This window comes from Hypomesus transpacificus, chromosome 9, assembly GCF_021917145.1.
Source record: "Hypomesus transpacificus isolate Combined female chromosome 9, fHypTra1, whole genome shotgun sequence".
In the NCBI taxonomy this organism is placed as follows: Eukaryota; Metazoa; Chordata; class Actinopteri; order Osmeriformes; family Osmeridae; genus Hypomesus; species Hypomesus transpacificus.
In genome coordinates this window covers 20341069-20357692 of record NC_061068.1, presented here as the reverse complement: position 1 = coordinate 20357692, position 16624 = coordinate 20341069, and the positions used below count along the sequence as shown (strand labels likewise).

Sequence of the window (16624 nt, the reverse complement as noted above, 5' to 3'; positions counted from 1 at the left end):
TCCCAAGTACTTACATAAAAGATTTACAACTGGTGCAAAATGCTGCTGCAAAACTGCTGACCAGAACCAGAAAATATGTAAGGGATAATGCCCGACGAGGTGTCCAATATCATCTGATAACGGACGATGCGGAGGCGTGAACCTCCGCGGAGTTTTTTTTTACAAACATTAATTTATGTTTTAAGGCGTTTTGCAATAGAAAAGCCAATCGGCTTTCCTTTGGCTGACCTATTAGCCCAAAAGCTAACGTTATGCTAGCAGGATTCAAAGCCAATAACATTGTGTACGGTTGACAAACAGTAAATATAATTTTACAGTATGTTTGACAATAAGATTTGCTAGCTAACCAGCCATGTCACTGTCCAAAAATTAATATCAAGATTTTCATGAACAATATGCAGCCTGTGCAGCCTGTGGAGCGAGTTGAAAAGCAAATGGATGTGAGATGATCGCATCAAAGTTGACATTTTCTCCAATCAGTGATTATAATTTGACAGTATGTTTAACACCAAGACTAGCCAGCTATCAAGCCAAGTTAATGTCCCCAAATAAAATCAAGATTTTTAAGAAGAAAATAATCGGCCATGGGTAGAGTTGCTGCTAGCCGCAGACTGTCTGAAGTAGATTGACTAGCGAGATGAATAGCGAATGGGATGTGAGATGAGCGGTTACGTGAAACTGACACACTACATTCAGAAAAGAAACATTTTTCAAATAGGTTAAAATAAATATTGAAGTCACTCATTGTTGTAAATACAAGTTAGCTTGTTAAAGTCTTTCACTTATTGTAAATGGAGGCTTTGACTACGTCACTGTTGTTATGGTTACATATTTAAGATATTTTGTACAGGCTCCTGTGTAGCCAGCGGAATAATTTAGAACGGTGAAAAGACAGTTTTTCTGCAATGACGCAGTAGGTGTCCGTTATCACCCTTTCTAAAACTGGTTGTTCCCATCCTTGATTGTGATTGGCTATATCGCGTTCCATGCCGTTGTAAAATCCAGCATAACCTCCCAGGTTGTCCTCATAACATTCTTTAACACTCCATATTACTGCGCATCGAATATTTCAAATGGAAAAAGACGGCAAAGAAGTCCGTCTGGCTGTTGCGTGGCAACGATTTATATAGGAACTATACTTTGTAGTAGCGGAAGAATGACGGTTTATTATTAAACTATTTTGTTTCTAATTGTTTTTATTGATGAAACCATATCAAACGTTTGTAGTAACAGTTTTAGAAAAGCAATAAGCCCCGCGAGTCCGTGGTTTACGCTGATTTTAGAACAGGTAAGGGGAATAGTTAGGCACGACGCGAAGCGGAGTGCCGAAAACGCCCTTACCTGTTCTATTCCGCTACTCTGCTTCGCGTCGTGCCTAACAACTCCCCTTACCTGTTCTAAAATCAGCATAAACCACGGCCTCTTGGGGCTTATTGCTTAAATAATGTACACCCCTGCAGCCAATCAGAATTGAGTATTCACCCAGACCATGGTATAAGACCATTTAACATCTACTCTTGCCTCTCTACACTGGCTCCCAATCCAAGCCAGGGCTAATTTCAAAGTCCTAGCCTATAAATCTGTCCATGGTGCCCTACCTCTCTGGTATCCTTGCACCCTATCACCCAATAAGGACACTATAATCCCAAGATGCCAGCTATCTGGTGGTTCCAAAAATCAACAAGAATACTGCTGGAGGCAGGGCGTTCTCTTATAGAGCACCTCTTCTCTGGAACAAATTACCTGTCTAAATTAAGGCGGCTGACACCGTTTCGACATTCAAAGTTAGGTTAAAACCCTTTCTGTTTAGTCAGTTCTATGGCTGTACTTTTAAAACTTCACTACAAATAATGCAAACCTGAAGTGTGGGTTTGGCTGTATATGTATCATACAACTTTTAAATTACAAATAAAGCATCTGTATGTCTGCATAGGTATCATATAACTTGAATTTGCTAATAAAGTTAACCTGTTCTCACACGGTTCTACACCAGCATTGTTGAGTATCCTAACTGGCTGTACAGTATAGTTGAGTGACAAAAAAATGATTTTATTTTATTGTTGTTGTTATTTCTGATTATATTATTAGTATACTTGTTGTTTTATTGGTTTTCTTAATGTGGTGTGTTATCATTGTATTAGGGTAGGTGGATTGGAGTTAGTAGGTATGGTATGTATTTAATTTGCATTTAAAGGGAAAGCATTTGGTGGTGGTGGAGTTTTCTTCCCAAAACAGCGACACATAACATACACTACTGATACAGATAGCTTGCTAACCCCTCTACCATTCACACCTCCGCTATTGTAAAAGAAAAATGTGTTATAGTGACTCTGATAACATCAGCACATAGAAAAAATTAAAGCAAATAAACTGAAGATTGAAATGCACAAGCATGAACAGGTTGTTTTAACATAAAGATGACCTGACGCTTTGTGTAGTCTTGTCCTAAGAATTTCAGTGCCCCGGTCTGACCTAGTGTTGTTCTGTTCATTTGACAATAAAAAACTTGAACTTAAAGTAGCGAAAATAGGTAATAAAGTTCCAGAGGAAGATTATTCAAATTGGAAGGAGCTTTGACTTGACTCCAACTGAAAATTCTAGAAAAGATGAACAAGGGGTGTTGCATACAGTGCCCTCCAAAAGTATTGGAACAGTGAGGCCAATTCCTTTATTTTTGCTGTAGACTGAAAACATTTGGGCTTGACATCAAACGATGAATGTGAAACCAGAGATCAACGTTTCAGCTTTTATTTCCAGGTATTTACATCAGGATCTGATGCACAAATTAGAAAATATCACCTTTTTGTTCGAACCCACCCATTTGTCACGTGAGCAAAAGTATTGGAACATGTGACTGACAGGTGTGTTTTGTTGCCCAGGTGTGTCCTATTACATACATTATTCAATCAATAAATACCACTGAATGTCTACACTCAGGTTCAGATTGGGTAAGATAGGTTTTGTCTATGCAGACTGTATTCAGAGGTGAAAACAACATGAAAACCAGAGCGCTGTCTTTGGGTGAAAAACAAGCAATTGTGAGTCTTAGAGAAGATGGAAAATCAATCAGAGCCATTGCAGAAACATTGGCCATAGCCAGTACAACCATTTGGAATGTCCTGAAGAAGAAGAAAACTACTGGTGTACTAAGTAACAGACGTCGAACAGGTAGACCAAGGAAAACATCAGCAGTTGATGACAGAAACATTGTGAGAGCTGTAAAGAAAGACCCTAAAACAACTGTTAGTGAGATCAGCAACAACCTCCAGATGGCAGGAGTGAAGGTATCACTATCTACTGTTCGCAGAAGACTTCATGAACAAAAGTACAAGGGCTACACCAGAAGATGCAAACCACTCATTAGCAAGAAGAATAGGAAGGCCAGGCTGGAATTTGCCAAAAAGTACAGAGATGAACCTCAAAAATTCTGGGACAAAGTTTTATGGACTGATGAGACAAAGATTAACTTTTACCAAAGTGATGGAAAGGCTAAAGTTTGGAGAAAGAAAGTAACTGCTCATGATCCCAAACACACAAGCTCATCTGTGAAACACGGTGGAGGTAATGTCATGGCTTGGGCTTGCATGGCTTCTTCTGGGACGGGCTCATTAATCTTCATTGAGGATGTAACACATGATGGCAGCAGCAAAATGAACTCGGAAGTCTACAGAAACATTTTGTCTGCCAATTTAAGGAAAGATGCAACCAAACTGATTGGCAGAGCCTTCATCATGCAGCAAGATAACGACCCAAAACACACTGCCAAAACAACAAAGGAGTTCATCAGGGGCAAGAAATGAAAGGTATTAGACTGGCCAAGTCAATCTTACTTAAACCTAATCTGACTTAAACCCTATAGAGCATGCATTTTACCTGCTTAAGAGGAGACTGAAGGGAGGAACCCCACAAAACAAACAACAACTGAAAGAGGCTGCAGTGAAAGCCTGGGAAAGCATCAAAAAGGAAGAATGCAAAAGTTTGGTGACGTCAATGGGTCACAGACTTGCTGCAGTTATTGAAAGCAAAGGATTTGCAACTAAATATTAAGTCTTATTCACTTAAATATGTTTTAAGTATATCTGTTCCAATACTTTTGATCACATGACAAATGGGTGGATTCAAACAAAATGTGATATTTTGTTTGAATCCACCCATTTGTCATGTGAGCAAAAGTATTGGATACTTTTAGATATACTTAAAACATATTTAAGTGAATAAGACTTAATATTTAGTTGCAAATCCTTTGCTTTCAATAACTGCAGCAAGTCTGTGACCCATTGACGTCACCAAACTTTTGCATTCTTCCTTTTTGATGCTTTCCCAGGCTTTCACTGTAGCCTCTTTCAGTTGTTGTTTGTTTTGTGGGGTTCCTCCCTTCAGTCTCCTCTTAAGCAGGTAAAATGCATGCTCTATAGGGTTTAAGTCTGGAGATTGACTTGGCCAGTCTAATACCTTCCATTTCTTGCCCCTGATGAACTCCTTTGTTGTTTTGGCAGTGTGTTTTGGGTCGTTATCTTGCTGCATGATGAAGGCTCTGCCAATCAGTTTGGTTGCATCTTTCCTTAAATTGGCAGACAAAATGTTTCTGTAGACTTCCGAGTTCATTTTGCTGCTGCCATCATGTGTTACATCCTCAATGAAGATTAATGAGCCCGTCCTAGAAGAAGCCATGCAAGCCCAAGCCATGACATTACCTCCACCGTGTTTCACAGATGAGCTTGTGTGTTTGGGATCATGAGCAGTTCCTTTCTTTCTCCAAACTTTAGCCTTTCCATCACTTTGGTAAAAGTTAATCTTTGTCTCATCAGTCCATAAAACTTTGTCCCAGAATTTTTGAGGTTCATCTCTGTACTTTTTGGCAAATTCCAGCCTGGCCTTCCTATTCTTCTTGCTAATGAGTGGTTTGCATCTTCTGGTGTAGCCCTTGTACTTTTGTTCATGAAGTCTTCTGCGAACAGTAGATAGTGATACCTTCACTCCTGCCATCTGGAGGTTGTTGCTGATCTCACTAACAGTTGTTTTAGGTTCTTTCTTTACAGCTCTCACAATGTTTCTGTCATCAACTGCTGATGTTTTCCTTGGTCTACCTGTTCGACGTCTGTTACTTAGTACACCAGTAGTTTTCTTCTTCTTCAGGACATTCCAAATGGTTGTACTGGCTATGGCCAATGTTTCTGCAATGGCTCTGATTGATTTTCCATCTTCTCTAAGACTCACAATTGCTTGTTTTTCACCCAAAGACAGCGCTCCGGTTTTCATGTTGTTTTCACCTCTGAATACAGTCTGCATAGACAAAACCTATCTTACCCAATCTGAACCTGAGTGTAGACATTCAGTGGTATTTATTGATTGAATAATGTATGTAATAGGACACACCTGGGCAACAAAACACACCTGTCAGTCATATGTTCCAATACTTTTGCTCACGTGACAAATGGGTGGGTTTGAACAAAAAGGTGATATTTTCTAATTTGTGCATCAGATCCTGATGTAAATACCTGGAAATAAAAGCTGAAACGTTGATCTCTGGTTTCACATTCATCGTTTGATGTCAAGCCCAAATGTTTTCAGTCTACAGCAAAAATAAAGGAATTGGCCTCACTGTTCCAATACTTTTGGAGGGCACTGTATGTCTGGGTGGATATGACAATCAACATGGAACCCAAAATGGTTTCAAATAGGAACTACATACACATTTGTAAGGTCTGCTGAACCAAATGAAATGGCCTTCTAGATTTTGGATGCAACCAGTTATTTACAGACATATATGGATATATATGGAACCACCTGTATGGACACCTCAGAAACAGAATCTACAGAGAATGAATTACATTAAGGGACCACCTAACAAGTCACACCTGAGAAATTATTTTTCCAACTTAATTATTTGAGTGTTAACAATTATTTGAGTGATAAAGGAACTCAAGACAACCATTTGTTCTTTAAAATAAATATATATAATATCAATATGGTGCTTAAAAGGAGAGTTCAGGGTCAATCCAAACTCAAAAGTCAGTTATTCATGAAGGTTCTTGACAGTGTTTGATCCCTGTAAAATAAAATGGAAGCTAAAATATGTATAGTCCGTCCGTCCGTCATCTGCCGCTTGTCCGGGGATCGGGTCGCAGGGGCAGCGACCTAAGCAGGGAGGCCCAAGACTTCCCTCCCCCCTGCCACTTCCACCAGCTCTTCCTGGGGGACCCCGAGGCGTTCCCAGGCCTCGCCTTTCGACTCAGCTTCTTCTTCACCACGACGGACCGATGCAGAGCCCGCATCACTGCGGACGCCGCACCGATCCGCCTGTCGACCTCGCGCTCCATTCTTCCCGAGATACTTGAACTCCTCCGCTTGGTTCAGGATCTCCTCCCCGACCCGGAGATGGCACTCCACCCTTTTCCGGTCGATTACCATGGCCTCAGATTTGGAGGTGCTGATTCGCATCCCAGCCGCTTCACATTCGGTTGCGAACCGCTCCAGTGAGAGCTGAAGGTCACGGCCCGATGAAGCCAACAGGACCAAATCATCCGCAAAAAGCAGCGACCCGATCTTGAGGTCACCAAACCGGACCCCCTCAACACCCTGGCTGCGCCTAGAAATTCTGTCCATATAGGTAATGAACAGAATCGGTGACATAGGGCAGCCCTGGCGGAGTCCAACCCTCACCGGAAACAAGTTCGATTTACTACCGAATAATACTATTAATATGTATAGTTCTGATGGCAAACTTTTATCTGGAATAATCTGATTCAAGAATGAACATAAAGGCCTTTGTGCAAAAATAAATGACCAAAACTATCCACTTCATGTGTCCATACAAGCACCAATATCCAAGTCCATCTGTCAACAGAACCAAAACAGGTCAACTCATATTTACGGCAAAATGGAACAGGAGAAAACAGACATGATTGCAACAAATGCATAAAAAGTGTTTTTATTATTCATCATTAATATTAAGAATCATTTCCACCCTTCAGTGGAGGCATCAAAATAATAATACAAATAGACATGGGAGCATATAGTGAGCCAGAATAACAATGAAAACACTGCAACAGGACAGGAGCTTCATTGCGTACACAGCATTTTGTGATATTCCTTCCCTATCATTTCTCTAAGTTCCTATTATTGCTCCCCCAACCACATCTTTCTCAGACCTTTGTTATTTTCTTAGTGACAAAGACATGTTATGGAGGCAAAGACGAGGTGTAAAAAAAAGCAAGAGACCCATCTCCAAAAACAGTTACGTTCACATCTGTTGCAAACAAATTTACAGGCGGGCAAAGTTGAGGTCGATTACTTCAGTACAAAATACTCTAAACTCAACAAATATTCGGAAACAAGTGACACAATTCAATTCATAATTTGTATTGTAGTTAATTCCATACGTTTACTACCATTTAAGAAGAATTGACCCCAACAGTGCAGACAGGCATTTCAGTTTTGACTGAGATTAAAGGCTGTTGCCTATGGAATGTTGAGCCCAGAGGTATTCTTACCCCCTGAAAAGCTCAAGATATCAAGTGCTTTTTTTGTTTCATGTTAACTTTTTGATTATCGTGCACTAGTCAACTGATTTAAAATGTTATCAAAAACACCGCTTGAGGGATCTTTGATATGAGCTTTTCCGTGCCATGAAACAAACTGACAATTTCAGGGGTTGTCTGACAATAATGCGTTTGACTGTAATTTAGATACGGAAAACATTGTAGAAGTAAGAGAAGAGAGAGAGATGTAGGTCTACATTAGTCCTTGTTCCTAATGATCAATCATTGTATACCTTGGACAGATCAAAATTTAACAGTCCACTGCTTGACACTGGCGTCATGGGAGGTGGTCACTAGAGTGTGCTCATCTATCCAGGCCAAGCCGCTGACGTGGTGCAACCGGTGAGAGTCTGTGCAGAGAGAATAATTTCATTCACTGACTTTGCTAAAAAAGGTGACTAGTAAACATCCATGTACGAAATACAAATACTACTGACGTTACGCAATGTTTGTGTGAATAAATGTGTTGTCAAAATGAAAGGTTGTGTAATTTTTCCTTCATCGGTATTGAACAGTGTATTTAAAAGTAAATTAACAAACAATTTCAAAACAGGGCAATATTAAGCTGCCATGGAAACAAACTGCTATAAGACAAGGTCTAAAGATAAAGACAGGAAAACGAAGTGGAGTAAGTTTGAAATGGTCAGATGCAACGATTGAAAATAGCCCAACTAGAAAACCGAAGATAGGTCAATTTGTTCATGCAGTGTGTGCGTGTCCCCCACCTGGGATTTTCAGCCTCTTGTCAGCATCATTGACTGTCCAAATGTAGACCATCATGTCCATTCCGCCACTGGCGAAGTGCTCATTATCAGGTGACCAGGCCATAGTGACAATCTTCGCATGGTGACCGTAAAAGTCATTTTTGACCTAAGGGTGGCGATATTGCAACACAGTCTCCATGTTACTATTTAAGGCCAACTTTGGGGAACCATACAGGCCAAGTTGAAAGCAAAGGGAGACATGAGAGAAGAGTACATACCGAATACCCATCTGCCACAGTAAAGACAGTGACAACCTTCTTCTCATCAGTGACGGCCAAGTAGGCTCCGTCATTGGAGTAGGCCATGTCTGTGACCGCCCCCTTGGCTTCCATGGTTTGCCCTTCCTCCTTTAGTGTGTTCCCTTGGACGGTATAAAGACGGATTTTGCCATCCTGCAGAGAGAAGGGGAAAACGTACAATAAAAAAACAATAACAATGTTGTTTTACAAAAACATTCAACATTCTTGAGTTGATATAGTAATACACTAGTTTTACTAAGTTGTAACATTGACATGTTTATTTTTATACATGTATTACCAGTACATTCCACCAAGTTGCAATAAAAGGCAGGTACTCACAGCTCCACCCACAGCAGCAATGGCACCTCCTGGGTGGAGGGCTCCTGCCTCGGGCTCATAGCTCAGATTGTTCATTGCAAACACCTTCTTCTTGTCCTTCAGCAAAACCACCTGTCCACAGCAGAAATCAAGACAAATCACAGGACATTTTTTATTCAAGAACCATGTTTTTAATGCCAGAAGGCTAAAAAAAACATAATAAACCCAAGTGTAAAGATGGACATCAAGTTCAAGTCTTTTATTTGTCAGGTGCACAGAGCAACACAAGGTTAGACTGGGCACTGAAATTCTTAAGACAAGACAACGCAAACACCTGGCATAACATAACATATAAGTACACAGAACAAATTTACATCTATGCTGAGCTTAGATAAGTGAACTTCCTAAATATACAGATAGCAATAAATAAATGACTATACTAACCCTAACACTAAAACTTCCTAAATTACAGATAACAATAAATAGTACGCTATACTAACCCTAATACACACACACAAAAAAAAAAACTGTTACAACCCTATAACCTAATCTAACCTAAATGGAGTACATGGTAAAATGTTATTACGAAAAGTATTTAGTCTGAAATTTCAGTTGAGACAGTTACCTGTCCAATACAGACAGCAAGCGTCAGTCCTCCTTGCGCAACAGACACACATTTGGGCTGGACGTCCATCTTCACCAAGTCGGAAGCACTATGAAAGCAGCAGGTGTCAAAGGGTTCCTCCCACAAAACAAACATGTAATACCACTCAAATGTATATACTCACGGACTTACCTGTACTCTTTTTTCTCCAGGTTGGTAAAGCGGACGGTGTCATCCATGCTGCATGAGACGAGCTGGCCGGCGCTGTCCACCGCCATCTTACTCACCTGGTTGCTGTGGCCCTTCCCAGAGAAGTCGTCGTTTTCCCCAGATTCAGAATCCCAGTAATGTGAAGCTTTGTTAAGGAAAGACTGTGGCCCCATGTATAGTTACTTTAGGAACTGTAGTGAGGAGCAAATTACTCATGTATAGCTATTTTGAGCTTCTGCTTTTTCAGATTCTGCTAGCTTGGTTTGCTTATTCAGAATGTATGTTAACTGTAACTGACAAATATACCACAGATTAGGGTACATGGCTAATGCAGTCACTGATTGATATTCAAATTAAAATCATGCTTTAGAGCTACCTATATGCCAAGAAGAGCAATTCACATTAAAGCTTCTGCAAGGTTCACTTACCGGGTACCAGCACAAGAAAGAAAATAACATGCACAATAACTAAAGCATGACTTAAGCAGTCTCACTTATGTGGTGAAAGGATATTGACATGTCCATCATGGCTGCCAGAGTAGATGTATGTCCTTCCCTTGTTTTTGTGAACAGTTAACGACTGAATGGATCTGCTGTGACCCTAAAAGATGCATAGAAACTGTAAATCAGACAGTAGTAACTGAGGTGCTGAATTAAGTGTTTCTTTGGTATTCTTTCGAATTTCTAAAGATCCATGGGAAACATTTGCTTTTGACAATAGAAAGGCAATATTTTATGTTTCATAGATCAACCCTAGTTTCTGAAAACAGTCAAATATCCTGTGGACTCTGAAGCATTTCCTGTTACTGAACGGCTACTTGTCATGAATAATAACAGCCAATGAGAGTCTTGCAAAACCGAAATTGGTTTTGATAAGTTCCACCACTTAAATGTTGCCTCAGCCACACAATAGACAACTCAAAATCAAAGGAGCCCAAGCTATGTAATGTAAAATGTATATTACAACATCTTAGACTTGCTTATTATCATGTTAATCTCAACACTAGTCAGACAACTGAAAATCAAAAATTCTTTGGACGGTTTCTGAAGTGGCTAATCCAGCCCCACCCCCACGAACTCTTGAAACTATTGAGCCTGACCTTAATTGTGCGGAGCGGGCGGTCTGGGTTGTTCTTGTCCAGGTAGTTGATATAGCCAGACAGGGAAATACTGAGCAGGTGGTCCTTCTGCCACAGACAACCCAGCTGCTGGTCCATGACATCTGCACCCATGTTGAAGGTGGTCAGGGCCGTGCTGGTCCCCATGTCCCACAGCTTCACCGTCTTGTCCCCTGAGGCCGAGATAAGCTTGGAGCTATCAGGGCTCCAACTGACCTGGAGGGTCACCCAAAGAAAATGAGTGGGCAAGTTGTGAGTGTATTCTGCACAGACATGCATACAAAATGAGGAACATTTTAGGAGAGAAGACCAAATAATCCCAATTGAAATCCCTTTGAGAAACAAATGGGTTACAACCGAGTGCCACCATATAGAGGAATGAATGACTATTACCAATTGATTTGGCAAGAAAATTTGATTTCAACAGCAACACTGAATAGAAAGTAACTGAAGGGAAAATTGTGTTCTCATCGTATGCCCTTCTAATTTGAAAAGGAAGGCATCCATTTAACTTGTTTACTCAACACTCCTGTCGCAGGAACTCAAACTTTTGCGATCAGATGTTCCTATCTCAGCAATGTAGCCTCTCAAACTGCTGCTTACATTCAGAAAACAGCTCAGTTAAATAACCAAAAGTTTTAGAGTAAAACACAAGTAAAAGCAATAACTCCACTGAATAAGTTTGCAGGTTAACTGCATACAACAAACTTACAGCATAGATTCCACCTTCATGGGCCTTTTCTCCACCGACTGAGCCAATCTTTTCTCCTGTCTTCCCATCATATAAGAAGATCTGAGGGAAAAATACAGTGGGATCATTTTGGTGCTCTCGCATGACTATCGTGCTACTAATCATACGAGTTAGCTACAAGGAAACTTTTATAAATCCAACTTATTTATAGAAACATTGTACCCCATTTCATTGGTATTGTTTTCCCTGTAAAAAAAACCTCTTTGGGGGATTTATTTATTCATTCATCTATAATGTACTACCAAACACTTGTACCAAAAGAGGAAACATATCCCCCAACCCAAAAGATAACACTGGATGGTTTATTAGGGGTACTTTTTGCAAGCTCATCTTGAACCCTGCTCCTTTAGACACTATTCAAAGAGGCCTCACTCACCTGACCGTCAGCACCAGCAGTGACAAAACGGTTGCCATCTGGAGAAAAGCGGACGCAGTTGACAAACCGAGCGTGGTCCTAATAAATAAGGAGAAAAGGTTTTATTTTTACTGGTCAAATGTGTTCTTCAAGATCTATTGCTGACCAGGGCTGGGCCAAAAAATTCGGCCCTGGCATTATGGGCTCAGGCGGCCACACCCACCGTGACTGGTCAGACACATTCCCTGCAGACAGTCCTTAAAAATATGTGTGCATTCTATAATACAAGTTTTCTAGTGTTCTGCGTTCATGTGATCGTTTTGGATCCTTCAAGAAAAGGGTCTCAAGACTTATCTGTTGATCTTTCACAATTAATTATTAGTGTTATGATTTGTCAGTTTACTCTTAATTTAAAATTATTGCAAGATTCATATTTTGTCTCTTTGGACAAAGTTGTCTGCTAAATACAATAAAGAAACACTTGCACAGCCTCCCTTCCTTCCTGAGTTGCCTGCTCCTCACCACGTTGTCAACTACTCTTTATTCCATTTTTCCTCACTCGCTCCCATGGCCCCGTCATGGTCACTCTCCTCCTCAGCTTCTTCCCTGACCCTGTCAGTATTTTTCTGCCACTCTGAGCCAGCCACCTCTCCTCCTTGCTCTACAGGTGATGCTGAAGCAGCTAATGATTGATTGGGTCAGGCCAGTGCCAATAAAGAGAATTAACCAATGGGCCGCTGTCAGTTCTCTATGGGCCGGCCCAACCAACAACAAAAAGCCTATAAATTATATCGGCGATTCGGCCAAAAATTGCGTCGGATAGCCAGTCCAGCCCTGTTGCTGTCTTTCATCCAAAGCACAATCTCTCTCAAATACCATACTTTTTATATATGGATAATTTATCATATCATACAAGTGGGGATGCCAATTTGGCAGCTCTCCTGATCATTAACTGCCTGGGGCCATCAACATGAAATAACCAACCAACTACCGAACCAAACAAACTTGCCCTGAAATATGTATAGTTATAGCCTAAAATAAAACGACTACAATTCTAGGGTTTGGGTTATAGAATACTTGATGGGTAACGCTGCATGACAATCACAGTTAAATAATATTAGCATGCTGTATCCTACGGTAGAAACCTTGGACATGCTGACTAGATACCCGATTCCGTGACTCACAACCCACATATAACTGGAAGGCTACAGCAAGCAAGATCCCCACAGATCATATATGGTTAGACATACTTTGCCTAATCTCTATCAACATTAGCCTTAAAAGTGGTGCTGAACTTGATCAAATGATTGTATTTGCTTAGCAAAAAAGAAAAACTGTACCTAGCCTCTCTGAATAAGGAAAACTACAGCAGTGAGGTCATGTTCTTATTAAGGAAGTGTGACAGAGTACAGGCCTATTCTAGCAATGTTTCAGCTGGGGGGGTTGGGAAGGGTAAAGAAGAAAACTAATCGGAACAGCAGAATACACCTTAAAAATAGTTTCCCTCTTCCGAGTAAGAGATCCTTTGGGAGGAATGTTTTGATCAAACATTCTCTGAATTTACCGAGCATTATATAATATGTGCACAGGCGCACAAGACAGTGCTATGTGTTCTTCCCAAATGGTACAAATTAAGAAGAACTGAAAACCTTTAAAAATGCAGAATTTGAATTGAGACTTACGGTAGTCTACTTCTCCTAATTCAGTAAAAAGGATATATTGGTGTCAAGTGTGAACAAAAATGGTCAAAAACAGACTATTCAGCCTTTCTCCATACAGAAATACAATTCAACAAAGCAACTCAGCAATATACCACACAGTAATTTAAGGTATCCTTGTATTACATGTATCAACTAAATCCTTAAGAAGAATATAAATAAAACCAAAAATAATTTCTCTCATTCTTAATCAACATAACGCTCCACAAAGTACAACCCCAGCCTACTCCCAGAACATCAAATAATTAAAAAGGGATTAATGGGATAGAGTGTTCGTGCTTCTGAAGTCGTCTCTGTACACCTCTGACCCTAATCTACGACATGATGCTCCACTTGGAAGTGAGCCATCCAAGCGCTGCGCACAATAATCTTAAACTCACGTTAATGGTGAACTTGAATTTGAAAGGGGGTCCCTCAGAGAAGGTGCTGCAGTTGTCATCGCTACCAGTGATAAGGCGATAGGGGCGGGTCTGCTTGATGTCCACGCTGTTGATGACTTTGACATGGCCAGAGATCTCTCCCACAGAGGAACCAGAGTCCCACAGGAACACAGCACCAAATCTATCAACAAAAGCACACACAATCATAGTGACAAAAGAGCTTGGTTAACCGCATTTAAAAATTGGGATTCAATCGATGAAGAGTGCCAAACAGAACCATTGATTTGTTAATGAAAATCCAAGGCAGACATTCAGCCATTTTGTGTCCGATACACAGTGTCTGTTTTTCTTTTCGACTTGAGGGTGCGGTACTACTGCATGTTCTGTAAAGACGTACTCCTACCTAAATCAGGTGGTTAAGACTGTTCCTTGAGTGCCCCAGATTATAAAGACATTCATTCTACCATGGTTAATTTAACTCTTCTTGGTTCAAAAATGAGAACACTGATGAGGAAAATCCTGGTGTATGAAAACACTGAACTGGAAAAGCCTGAGTGACTTGGAAGGAGAGTTGGCCACCTCTGGCCTACTGGCATAATCCTCCTTTAGCATTCAGTGTTTACCTTACTGTAGAGCAAATATGGCACTTAAGCATCAGTGAAGTCTGCTTCAAGTGTGTCATTGAGGTAATGCATGAAAACATTCAATAGCAGCATGCTGCTAAGATATAGCAAACAAAATCACTTTTAGGAGTTATTAGATCTTTTTGATAAGCACCAAGAGCAAAGAGAAAATAACTAAATGGACAAGAGTAGACTCACTTCTCACGTCCCTCTCCAACGACCGCAATCCTCTTGCTGTCCTCCGTCCAGGCTATGTCCTTGATCTTTCCCCCAAAAGGCTGGTACTCATACTTCAGCAAGTGCTCCTTCTGGGTGGTGTCCCAGATACGTATTTTCCCAGACACATCTGAAAAGGATGAATTAGATTGGAGCGATTAGAAAAGCTGGGCTACCGATTGTAGAAAGGTTGGTGGTAAAGCACATGTACACTCCAATGTATTAACCATCTGAAATAAGCTACCTCCAGAAGCGATGTAGAAGCCACTGGGCGCATACTTGGCCACAGTAACCTGATGAGGATGCTCAGTGTAGATGTCAGCGATGGCAGGATTCTTAGGCAGCCAAAGACAAAAGGACCGGGCATTATAATAGTGTACAGTAAAACATGACTCTCGTCCTCTGTAGCACATGCATGCTGCCATGTTGGGCTGCTTATGTGTTAGATCATCTTTATTAGAACTCAAGTGTGAGATTTACATCAATATTTCTGATGATGACGCTCTTCCCGTTGGTGTAGAGAAAGTTGTTGCCTTTGGGATCGCCACCTATGACTTTTGCGACTCCCCTTTCCATCTGCGGGAGGCTGGCAAAGACATGCTCTGTGGAAGAAAATAAGGGTGTGTTAATGCTGTAGTGTGCAGTATTTTGTCAGTGAAGTGTGAAATGTTTGTCCTCGGCGTAGCAACAATTCAATAATGTTCACCTTTGCTGTTAGTTTTACTACCACTACTACTAGTATCGAAACTATCCTGAACAAATACAATTTGACCTAAAATCCCAAATAATGCTTGAAAACAAGCTGTGCACTATAAGGGGCATTTCATTTGAGACCAATCAACAACTAACACTAGGGTGAAAATGCACGACTAATGATTTTTATTGATATGCACTATGGGATGTGTTCACGAATCAGGCGTTAATAAAGAACTTGTCATTTATACGTCAATTTCAGAAACAGACTAGGAATATGGCAGACGGCACTGAACTTGGACAGCACAAAATAAGCCACTGCTGGCCGCTTTTAGAATAAAAAAATACAAGTCACACGCGCCCCCACATTCTGTGACATGTCATAACAATGCATTGCATATTTCCGTGCACAGGCGTATTTCCCTGCTAGCTAGCTGGAATAGTAAAGCTAACTCAGCCACTGAACATGTCAGTCGTGTTTCATATTATACGTTGTTGGTGGATAAAGAATGCAAACGAATTGGATTTACACTGGCCTATTAAATGTGCGTCCATCAGGGCATGGAATGTGATTTGAGGATGGGCGAGGTTGGCTAGCAGTTTGCTAGGTAACCAGCTAAGCGTACTTTCTGTCAATGACTGGCATGAGTTTCTCGTAATTGTACTAAGAAAAGGCGTACATTAATCTTTGTATGCACACTCGTTAGATTGTAAGATATTTAAAAGTAGACAACTTACTCAATTCGTAGGACATGTTTGCCGATTCTCTATTTATTCCTCCGATTGAATGAAACACCGTACCTCCCTGATCTGTACGTCTCTACACCGGGTTGGAGACAGCTAATCCGCACAAACACGGAAGCGAACAGCAAACTCGGTATGCTTGTCTTTGCCCATATATAGTAAACTCAGCCACGACGCGAGCAGCAGCCACCACCCACTTGCGCTCGAATGCCTATCAAGGAAATGACGTTTGATTGAATATCTTAATTCACCTAAACCATTCAAGCTAATAGTATACAGCCTATGATAATTCTGATCTGGTACTGTAAGGGCTGTGGAATGTAAACTACTAAAAACTCAAACTACGCATGC

The 16624-nt window shown here is 40.7% G+C and overlaps 1 protein-coding gene across 1 annotated transcript; it reads right to left on the bottom strand.

Moving 5' to 3' along the window:
- Nucleotides 1–6915: 6915 nt before the first annotated feature.
- wdr1 (WD repeat domain 1) lies at nucleotides 6916–16412 on the bottom strand. The gene is made up of 15 exons (XM_047025339.1): nucleotides 16268–16412; nucleotides 15317–15438; nucleotides 15081–15171; nucleotides 14819–14966; nucleotides 13998–14178; nucleotides 11921–11998; nucleotides 11506–11586; nucleotides 10776–11009; nucleotides 10189–10276; nucleotides 9659–9815; nucleotides 9488–9575; nucleotides 8884–8994; nucleotides 8524–8697; nucleotides 8267–8411; nucleotides 6916–7891 (listed from the first exon to the last, which is right to left on the bottom strand). Exons 1-15 carry the CDS (start codon nucleotides 16281–16283, stop codon nucleotides 7785–7787), a joined length of 1821 nt encoding a protein of 606 aa, XP_046881295.1. The 5' UTR covers nucleotides 16284–16412; the 3' UTR covers nucleotides 6916–7784.
- Between the last annotated feature and the right edge of the window lie 212 nt (nucleotides 16413–16624).

Coding starts and splice junctions, on each gene's coding strand:
- wdr1 (XM_047025339.1), bottom strand. Junction 9,816..10,188: donor CAGCCATGATGGACATGTCA/ATATCCTTTCAC, acceptor ACAAAGCTTCAC/ATTACTGGGATTCTGAATCT. Junction 9,576..9,658: donor CTGGAGAAAAAAGAGTACAG/GTAAGTCCGTGA, acceptor CTGCTTTCATAG/TGCTTCCGACTTGGTGAAGA.